This window comes from Lathyrus oleraceus, chromosome 5 (assembly GCF_024323335.1).
Source record: "Lathyrus oleraceus cultivar Zhongwan6 chromosome 5, CAAS_Psat_ZW6_1.0, whole genome shotgun sequence".
Taxonomy (NCBI): Eukaryota; Viridiplantae; Streptophyta; class Magnoliopsida; order Fabales; family Fabaceae; genus Lathyrus; species Lathyrus oleraceus.
This window is the reverse complement of record NC_066583.1, coordinates 573,050,315-573,061,940: the sequence shown is the minus strand read 5'-3', so window position 1 is coordinate 573,061,940 and position 11,626 is coordinate 573,050,315. Positions and strand designations below refer to the sequence as shown.

General features: G+C 33.7%; 1 protein-coding gene across 1 annotated transcript; it reads left to right on the top strand.

The window, feature by feature from the left end:
• Positions 1–9,203: 9,203 nt before the first annotated feature.
• Positions 9,204–10,716, top strand: LOC127083249 (protein RGF1 INDUCIBLE TRANSCRIPTION FACTOR 1-like). Its single transcript, XM_051023541.1, has 4 exons — positions 9,204–9,266; positions 9,348–9,527; positions 9,676–9,906; positions 10,290–10,716. Exons 1-4 carry the CDS (start codon positions 9,264–9,266, stop codon positions 10,626–10,628), a joined length of 753 nt encoding a protein of 250 aa, XP_050879498.1. The 5' UTR covers positions 9,204–9,263; the 3' UTR covers positions 10,629–10,716.
• Positions 10,717–11,626: the final 910 nt, after the last annotated feature.

Here is an 11,626-nt window from a genome sequence, read left to right as displayed (position 1 = left end):
TCAAGTGAGTTCATCACATCAATTGACCTACAAGACAACAAGAGTTAGTAATCAAAGGTATTGGCATCTCACAAAGTGAAACCAAACCAACCATTAGTGCCAAATGCTCAAACATGAAACACAAAGCACAATTAGTATGTGTACAAGCCACTAGTACAAAGACTAGGTTCAAAAGCAAGTCAAATGACCAAAACAGAATTCAATATTTTGCACCAAGCATATTCAATCAATCAAGAAAAAGTCCTCAAAAGGACGAATACCAATTCATAAGGCAAATGCTTTAAACAATTCATGTCATACAAAGGCAAACAATGTGCATAAAGTTGGACATCCAAATTAGAAAATCCAAATCAAAACAGAAACACAAGCAATGACATTGAAATTTTTTATGTGAACTTATCAAGTTATGAACAAACATCATGCCAAATATCAAATCCAGAAGAGATCAAATTGTATATGAATGAAAATGCACAAATGCAACATCAAAAATGTGACACAAATTGTCACGCTACAAGTTCATGTGTCCAAAACAGTGATAGAATATAATAAAAATCCCAAACCAAAGCTCAAAAATCAAATCACATGTTAAGATCAAGCATGCAAAATTTCATAGCAATTGGATTAACCATGAGCATTTCACAAGCAAATGAATGTAACATGTCAATTTGGCATCATGTTCAAACATAAAATATCAAATAAAAATCCAGAAATTAACAAATCATGAAATTAGTTCTATAAAAAAACTAGAGATCAACACAAGATTATGAAAAAAAATTGAAGTGAAATTGGATCATTCTACTATTTTTTGTGATTTTTTAAAGTTGAACAAATAAAATGAAATAAACATGGAAAATAGGAGGGAAAATGAAATTTGAATGAAATTCAAGATGCATGAGGCAAGGTTCGAACACGCGCATGGAAGGTAAATGGGAATGTTCAAAAATAAATCAGCAACATGCATTAGCGTGGAATCGAGCACGCGTCAGACAGGACAATGAGGATAACAAGCGAAAATCTGAAAATGCAAAAGCGAAGAATCGAACTCGCGCAAGGACGATTCAAGGCACGCTCATACTCAAAACGCGGCGTTTTGGACGAAACCCTAGGGACTGTTGCAGACGGCGGCGCGCCACCCAACGATCATCTTCTCCGATTGGATTCCGGCGGCGCTTCATGAGAAATTTCCAGAATCTAACAAATCATACACCGTTGGAAAGCTCTTCCAACGTACAATCCAAATCTATGATCAAAACAACCTAAATCGTGCTAGGTTTTACGGATCGAGCAGAAACATTTTCATCAACCAAACTTTAAATCAACATAACAAGTTCATTTCTCATCCATTTTCAAAAGTAAACATATCAGCATGCTCAGCATCAAGAGATCTACATGTTTATGGCAAGCAAATGGCAAAATAAGAGGTTCGAATTTTCACTTACTTGAAGTGCAGTGTGTTGAATTCGTGTCTTCAAGCTTCCACAAGCTCTAGAACTTCTTCAATAATCCTCTAATGAAGCTTTGAATAAGAAGCAACACTTGAATCCTCTTAGATCTTGCTCAATTTCAGAATTCCATTAACATGAGGTTGCACTTGAACTGCTCCAATTCTTGCTCAATTCCAACAAATAATGGTTGAGTCCTGCTTAGAATTCCATGAGGATCAAGAATCTCAGAAAATATTAGGTGTTTGTGTGAAAAAAAATGAAAATCCAAGTGAGAGAAAAATTGGAGGGAAATGAAAATTCTAGATCTCAAAAGTTAGTTATGAGCAAAATCTGTTAGGGTTTGGCTTTTATATCAGGTGTTAATCACAATGAAATCTCAATTAACCATTTGCTAATCATGCTTAGTGAGTTTTGAAATGACTTGCAAAAAATGAATAATGAACTTGCATGGCCAATCCACACGTGAACAGTACCATGTTATGCTTCAACTTCACTTAAAACCAACTAATAAACATCATGGAAGTGGTATTTTGTTTGTATCTTGAACCAAATTCAAATTATGAATTTTCCCTCCATTTTGCACATGTGTGAATAGGTGAGCCTATGGGCTTCTTTCATGCAAGGCAAAGATTGATTTGGAATCTCTTGGTCATGACAAGCATTTTGCAAAAAGAGTGGATCAATTTGGAGTTTTGAATCAAAAGTTATGCCACTTTGAAATTCCATGTATACTTTGTGATCATTTGGCCATAACTTCTCAACCAATCATCAGATGGACATGATATAGGACTTTTTGAAAAGGGAAGAGAAAGATATTCAACTTTCATGTTCACCAAAAATCCATTTGAAGCTTCCTTGATGTTGAAAAATCAAGTTCAATATGGGCCAAAAACTTGCCATTTTAGGAAACTTGAAATTACAGGTCACTTTCCATTTTTGGAAACTTTTGCCATGACTTCAAAATCTTCAAGATAGATGTTTAGAATGACAAATGGACCTCTTTTGAACATGATTGAGGTGTCTAAGTTCATCTCCCCAACTCATAGCCCTCAGCTCTTGCACAGTTGACTTTTTGTGGTCCTTAGATGACCTTGACATGCCCTGATCAGCTTGAACCTCCACCACTTAGGGAAATGGCTCAGAAATGAAACCCTAGCTCTTGTAAGCTCAATATAATGATCATGCGATCCTCATCCCAATAAAATACCTCACCTCCTTGAGAAACCCTGGTTGAAAGAATGTCATTGATTAGGGTTGACCAGAGGTCAAAACCCTAATCCAAAGGAACTTGGGAATGCACAATGAAGCCCTTGAGGATGACATAACCATGATGATGATAGAACCATGATGATGGTAATATATCCTTGCAAACAATATGATGCTCAATCTTTTGAAGGATCAGGAAACCCTAATTGAAGTGCAACCCCTCAGATGGTTGATGATCAATTCATAGAAACCCTCAGGCTTGAATCATGTAACTTCTCCATCTTTGAAAAGACTTTGGAGGATGACTTTCTTATTTTTAGATGATATGCAAAATGCAATGCCTAATGCTCTAAAATATGAAATGCAATATGTCAAACTAGTCCCAAGAAGAGGAGGGCAAATTTTGAGGTGTTACAACTTGCCCTATCAAGTGACTAAGGGTCTTTTGATCACTTGAACATGCTTGGGAAATTGAGCACAGTGCAAAGGATTTGGTTGGTCAAAGTAAACTTTGATCAACATAATAAGAGGGAATGAAACACATTAGTTGAATTATATACAGTGAATTAATCGGTCAAACTATATCAACTGATTCTAAACAAACCCTAAACTAGGGAAACATGCAATGGTTAAGGTGAAATTAATTAGAGAAATCCATATCAAAGTTCACATGAGAAACAAATGATTAAAAGCTTAATTAAACCTAAATAAACAAGATTAATTCTAACCATTTAAATCCTAAATCAATAATTAAAATTCTAAACATGGAAGAATTAAGATCAAATCAGCATGAAAATGACAATCTAACTTAATCATATAAACTAGGTTACATCAATATTTTTCTATTTATTTTCAATTAATCAAGAATTAACCTACATCAATTAATTATAATTAACTAAATCATGTTAAGACTAATTAAATTCTAACAAATAATTTCCATGTCAAGTTCATGAACAAATATTGAAAAAACTAGCAAACAAAAATTAAAGATCAAAATGGAAACAAAAGTGCAAAAAAGAAACCAAACAGGGGTGCAATGGTAGCAAAACAATGGTGTGGACAATAATGGCCCAAGGAAAGGCCCACACTTCTTAACCATCCCTTGAATGAGGGTGCAACCGTGGGATAGGTGTTGTTAGCAGAAAATGGGCCAAAAGACCCAAACCAAAAACATCAACGCTGAAAGGGAAATGGAAGTGGATGATTGAATGGAAGGAGGTGACTCAGCAAATCACATGTGTAATTGGAAAAGTAAGTTAAACACCTAAAACACGTGGTTCACGTGTTAAAACAGAATTCAACAATGAAGTCCAAAATGCATCCTCTTATCACCTAAACCTCGTTCTCCCCCGCCGCACCGGAGATTGACTCTGGCGGCGGAGGCACCTCAAAGACCATAATCAACACATCATCTAAAGTAGTTCCCCCTGGATCCAAATATTTCCATAACAAACCCAAATTCCTCAAGGAAAACTCAAATCGAAGCAAGCAACTAAAGAACCCTAGAAAATCAAGCAGAAATTAAATCACATTCTCTCGGAATCAAAGCCCTCAGGGCCAGGGCTTTGATTCCCCTAACCAAACCTTACATCTCGGTAACAAAAACAAGGCAAACGAATATGAAAAACAAGAACTCATCGGAGAAGACGCAGAACATCGGAATCATGTACAAAATCCTCTATAAATCTCGAATCCTTTTCTTCTTCCTGATTCTTCTCTTTTTCTTCTTAAACTTCTTCTGAAAATTCTTGAGAGGCCGTGAGCAGAAAAATCGAGAGGGAGAAAGATCTGAGTGTGATGAGGCTAAGTTATACTATATTGAAGCTTCAATGTGAAGCTTCAATGAAGTATGGCGAAGGAGCTCAGGTGAGGGTGAAGAGAGGTTTTAAGATCGAGAGAGTGAAGAGTGAATCTTGAAAATTTTGGAAATGAAATGTAACCTCCAATGATTGAAGAGTGATTGGTATTTATAGATTTTAGGTTAGAAATGTAAACTCAAATTCATCTGAAATTTCATCGAGTTAGTTAGAAATTTAGAAAATCTGTTAGATTGTTAATGAATGTGTCATTTCAATACATTCAATTCATTTTAATTTAATACAAGTTTGAATCAAGAACCAATCTATTTCATCCATTAAATGTCAATTCCATTCATTACAAGCATGAAAATTTCCAAAGTATGGAAAATTACAAGAAATGGCAACTTTGACCAAATGTTGACTTTCGTCAATAGTTGACTTTTTGGTCAACTTTGACTAAAGTCAACCCTAATTCCCCAAACCCCTAATTTACCAAACCTAATCCTAATTCCATCCCTAATCCTTCCATGACTCATGTTGACTCTTGATTGGTCAATGTCATATGTTGCTCATGTTTTCCAAGCTTGGAGTTATCTTGAACCACTATGTTGCATGAATCTTAAGCCAATACCATTGTGCATAAACCAAGCCTCCAGATGGACATCAACTTGCAGCCAACAGACTAAACCTGCAATTGTAGCAAACAAAACCATAACACCACATGTTGTAAAACTAGGGCAGAATTGAACATATAAACTTGACCTCATTACCCAACCATAACTAGATGCATACATGAGCAATTCTACAGCCCATGCATACCTGCAAGACACAACCATTATGCACCAGAAGCATCATGGATAAGTGAAATCCTGCAGTCCAAATATGAGCCAAATATAACCTGCAACATGTTAAAACCATAGAAGTCAACGAGCATCTCACAAAGCAACCTAACCAATGCCACATCATGTTGCAAAACTTGAACCATGAAGCAATGCACAAAGGTTCATATTGGATGCAAAATAGGAAAGTCGGGATCATGCACTCATACCTGATGCATCTCAATTAGAGTCACACCATTTCCAACATGAATTGAGGGAAGTGGAACAAGATTTTGCATGAAATCAACTCAGTTCATTAAGTGCAAATCAGAAACAAAATTGAACCACAATGCAAGTGCAAGTGGACACATGACTTGAAGCTAATCAGAACCTTGCAAAACATCAAGCAAAACCAGCAGGAAATAAAGCCAATCCATACCTTCAAAGCCATGTTGCAGCATATTAAGCCAACACATCATCTGCAACACCACATATCTGCAATTAATCAAGTTAGTGAAACCATGAGCTATAATACAATCATGAGGCAATGGACACCCTACTGCACCTGTTAGAATGGGCAAACGATAATGAGTAATGAACATCAAAGCTGCACCAAGTTGCAATGTTGCAAACCCCCACAAGCCAGAACCTACTGCTACCAGAATCCATAGAAAATCATGATTCACAAAACTCAACATGTCAAAGCATCATACAAAAGCTTTCATTCACGGTTCACAGGTCCTACATCATAAAAACCACAGCAAAATATCATACACAAGCTAACGTTAACCAAAGCCAGCACACACATCAACTTAACTGAACACACCACAACAAAATTAGAACATCAACCAAACCATTCATTAATCAAAAGCCAAAACCCAAACTGAACTACAAATTGCATTATAATTGAATTCCACAACTAACGCAACTTGCCAACTGGACTGAGCCTAGGGATTGACAAAAATCATAACTACCTAGCAGAATTGCATTGAGTTCCAAAAACTTCCCACCAATTCCCCAACATAATTTCTCTAACCGAATTCATAATCCCAACATATTAAACCACCTATAAATATCAATCTCCAATCATTGTACAAGGGGGACCCAAAAAATCAGAACTTCACTTTCCATTCCTCATCAACCAAGACTCAAAGTTCATTCTCTCTATCTCTCGCTGAACTCACCTTCACTATACGCTCATTGTGATAAGTGTAGAGCTTCAACATTGGAGCCTCTCACACTTGAGCTCAGCCTCCTCATTGTCCCTAACCGCAATCACTATCATTTGTATTTCAAGTCCGCGCATTAGAATTTGCAACCAAAAAGAAAGAAGAAGAAGAAAGCGCAGAAAAGAAGAAGAACGCAAACAGAGGATCAAAAATTCAAATATTTTATACCTGAAGAAGCTCTGGTATTCTTGTTCAACATCGTCGATTTTGATTTCAACAAACTCCAGAACATTTCTCTGTTCCGTAGGTAGGCTTTACTCCTTGCTTTGCCTTGAGTTAATTTCCATCATGTAGTGGTTAGGGTGAGTAACTGAACAAGTTGAAATGAGAAATAAACACAATGTTAGGTTTAGGTTTACTTATGTTAAGAAGTTAGTAATAAAAAAAATTAGTTTAGCTTGTTAAACATGATGTGAATTGAACAAAATGGCATGGAGAATGAACATGATCAAGGATACCAAGGTCAAGATGATGCGGACTTAGGAATTGATGGTTAACTTTGGTCAACTAGTTGACCAAAAAGTCAATAATTGACCAAAGTCAACGGTAGGCTATAGGCTTTTTGATGTAAAATGGACTTGATGAAAATGTACATGATGACTTGTAAAAGGAGCTTGAATGAATATGACTTGATTTTAAATAAAACATGTATTTCATGAATTGTTCAAAACATTCCCAAGCCAAATGATTTCAATTGATCAAAAGGACCATTTTTTATAGATGAATCAAGAGTGAATGGCCTATAATGCCTTATGAATGCCAAATGGACTAAATTAAAAATCAAGGACCAAAAGATCAATGCACCAATGCAAGCATGAATCCAAGAATCAATGATCAATGACTTATAATCTTGACAACACATATGGATGGAAGCAATGACCATGAATCAAAGACTTAAGATCTTGAAAGCACCATATGTATGGATGCTTGAACAAAACCTTGACCTAGATGAAATCCGAAACAAGTTCAATACATGGCATGATGTGTGACAAGATGGTCAAGAACCTCTTCCCAATAAGTTGTGGTTTCAGTGAATCCCATGATCAAAAGTCAAATCAAAATGGCACACAAGTACCAAGCATCCCTGATTAGGGTTTCATGATGAACACCCTCTAATCAAGGTCTTCAAACCAATCATAAAGCTCCACAATCAATCTCCTAACACATGAGGCCATAATTAAGGTTTAGTGACCAAATCAATGCTCAAGAGGTCAAACACAAGATCCCAAAGGAACAAGGCCAACGATTAGGGTTTTGATGCATATATGAAGGTCATAATGTGATCTCCTTGAATCAAGGTCCAAAGATCAAGGAATTAGGGTTTCACCATACATGATGAGAACTATTCCAATCCTTAAACAAAATCTTGGTTTTTATTAACCACAAGCTTTGAATCTATGATGCTTATTATAAAGTATTAACATGAATGAGTGATGCATATGAATGAGTACAAATGAATCTTAAGTCATAGGTTAGGTGAAAAAGGAAAAGGGGAGGGAAAATTTTGGGGTATGACAACTATGTATTGGAGAGAAAGACCAATCATGGAAACAAATTCGGTTTGGGCGACCCAAGGCTCATATGAGTGTCTCGGGGTCTCGCTCGTCTGATTTCTCTAATGGGGCTTTCATGATTGGTTTGCCTGATTGAGCTGCAACTAATCTCTTCTAGAACCCAACGAAGTTACCTCAATCCAAATTGTATTTAAATTAGAATAATAAATATATTTTTGAATAAAATCTAGATTTACTATTATTTTAAGAAAAAATATATAAGAAATTAATTATTTTAAACTTAAGTTAGATTATAAAATATAAATATTACAAAAGTAACACTGAATATGTCTCTATGTTCAATGTATAGTTTGATGATAAAACTTATCAGGTTTGGTATATATTTTCAATTTCCAATAAATGACCAGTTTCACTTTTTTTTATAATAAATTTGCATTTGAAAAAAGGGTTTCATATTACTAGTTTTTTTTTTTAATTTTAAAAAAAGTCAATGTAAATATTTTAATTCATTATTTTATGATGAATATGAGAATCAAACACGAGACTATTTATATCACTATATTCCTAAAAATATTTCACCCTAATAAATTCTCTTCTCGAAGGTGGTTCTCGTGTCACTCAAAATATGAAAACATTTGATAAGACACAAAAAGAAAAAAAAAATATTGTTATAGGATGCTCTAATCCATTTCTCCCAAACTAATTTGAATTTCTAGTAGCATTAATATGAAGCGTTCGATCTTAATTATATGATCATGATGCAAGGTTTTAATTTTCTTTTTTAAACATAAATATGTAATTTTAAAATATGAATTATCAAATCTTAATCAAACAATTTTGTTTAATAAAGATCTAATGGTTTCATTTTGATATTCTACACTGGAAATATAAATCAATCCAACAATTCAGGTGACTTTATATTAATCAAATGGTTCATAAAATGTAACTTCTAAAATTGATTTTTCAAATGATATTCTAAACTTAAAATATAGATCTTCAATTTTTAATCCAACGATCATAATTTGTTTAATTATCATAATTTATGTGTCCACATGACTCTTACACTAGGAAATTCAAATTTCCATAATTCTTTTAACATAAACACTTTATGTGATATGCCTCTAGAATCCTTGTCACTATATAAACTCCCCCTTTATCAATTTCATATCACCAATTTTACTAAAATATTTCATACTTGTGTCTCATTCGTGAACTCTTGTCTAAAGATCAACTTTCAACAACGACAATCAGAATGGTAATGTATACACATTTCAATTATAATGCTAAATTTAATTCTTTGTATTATATTCTTATAATAAACCGTGTTTGATTTTAGGATATGATGTATGTTCCCTGGTTGGAAAAGTTGCTATCAATCACTACATTTTTCACAGTATGTGATGTCCACTCAAGCAAGGTGAAAAATGAGTGTAACATGTTTTGCATCGATTGCATTGACAATCCATATTGTGGATCTTGCATAACATCTCATCACAATGATCACCGTGTAATCCAAGTGAGTTTTATTTAATTTGATAGTGAGATCTATGTATTTTTCTGTTAAACAATTTTGGCTTCATTTATTTTTGTCATATTTAAGAATCTTTATCACTCTTTTTACTAACATTAAGTTTTGAACTTTGATGCTTGAAATTTTAAATTAGATAAGAAGATCATCTTATAATGAAGCAGTTAAGACCAGTGATATTTATAAACTCGTGGACATCCTTGGAATTCAAACCTACATGGTTAATAGTCGTGCAGTCGTATTCATAAACAAGAGAGAATTTGGTCAACTGAAGAGGAACAAAATTGGTTACATGAGTCACTCTCTTTGCAAGATATGCAAAAGAAGTCTCATAGACCCTACTTACTTTTGCTCATTGGCGTGTAAGGTAAATCGTTGATCTTTGTCTCACTTTTTTTATAATATTGTCATGATATTTTACTTTGACATTTGATAAAAAAATATTTATATATTAAATTTTTTTATTAAAATGTCTTATATGAATTTAATTTTCTAAATTTTAATGAGTTTGTGATTGAAATTTTTTTAACGAGTTAAATAATACTTTTTTTAGTTGTTTATTTATTTGATTTAAAAAAATAAATCAAATAGAGAGAATATAATTAAAATGAGATAAAATTGAATGTAAATTGAAATAAAATTATAATATTGTTAAGTTATTTTTTATATCTTATATCTTTATTTCTTTCATTTCTATTATATTTTAATGAATAATTAATTTATTGTTACATTGTGTGTATATGATATAAGTTTGAATCGATAAAAAAGGACGGTGGCTTTTTCATAAGCGCAAAAGATAGGGAGGAAATGAAAAGATTATTAGAGAAATCAATCAAGGAAACCCCACAAAATGAAAAGTCAAACAAATCAAGGAAACAATATCTGAAACGAAAATTAGAAGAAGCAGGAATTGACGAAGAACATGATAAAGAGGAGGAAGAGAAAGAATTAGAGGAAGAAAATAAAAAAGAGGTTGAAGAAGAAGATCACAACAAAGAAAGTGTGGTTCCGATCAATCCTCCATCGGCTTCAAAACGCAAGCCAAATTCAAGAAGAAAGGGAATACCTCACAGGGCACCCTTTTTTTAAGGTTATTAATCAGGGAATAGAAAGAAATTTAAAGAATATCATATGTTATAGATTTGTACCTCTCATGATAATAAATTTCTTTCAAACATTGAATTTCGACCATTAGTTTTTTTTTATAATATTTATATTCATTAAACCAGTCTTAAAACATGAGTAATTTTGAAAAAAAAAACAACAAATAAATGTTTTCACCAAAATTACTTGTTTATATATAACCTACATAATATATTTTAATATTTTCTCTCTATACAAAGTTATAAAAAAAAGAGATTTAAACTTCCTTTAAAAAAAATAAAAAATCATTTATATTTATAAAAAAAATTAAACTTGTATCAGTATAATTGTATTGGCCATTGTAATGAGATAACTTACCAAACCTAAAAGAAGAAATACAAGGCTCATCGTGGATGGGCATATACCATAGGTCTCTTGAAGGAATGTTGGATGAGTACCAGCGTAGCGCTTAGATCGCCTATGAATTATCCTAAGGTGCCTAGACTGGGCTTGGGCTATCTAATATGATTTTCACATGTCCAATGAAGGTCGGTAATGATGTGGTCTTATACACCAATATAATAGACGATTCAGTCAATGAGGAAAACCACGCCTCCTATGATTATAGGAGAATAATAGTTCCCACATATTGCACACCCTTGAAGGAAGTGGGAGAATAACAACTATTAGGTCCAAGGATCCAGAATCAAGGGGTCTCTATAAATACATCAACTTTAGGGTTGAAAGGGGATGATTCATCATTACTTATATAAAACTCACAGATACAGAGCTTATCACCACTTTGCATAAGCTAGTTCTAAACATCATCAATAACCTTAAACATCACATACAACTCTCCAAATACATGGCTACCCTTATTGTATGATTTAGCAAGTAGAATTGACGCCCACCGTGGCCCCCTGGTAAAATTTACTCGGTCCATCTTTCTTATTTGATGATCAACTTACTTCCCACCTTTTAAACCCCATATAAATATGATGAAC

Bases quoted from the DNA above. Each gene is read 5' to 3' on its own strand.
- LOC127083249 (XM_051023541.1), top strand. The intron at 9,528-9,675 runs GTGAGTTTTATT...ATTTTAAATTAG, and splicing joins ATGATCACCGTGTAATCCAA to ATAAGAAGATCATCTTATAA. The intron at 9,907-10,289 runs GTAAATCGTTGA...ATATGATATAAG, and splicing joins TTTGCTCATTGGCGTGTAAG to TTTGAATCGATAAAAAAGGA.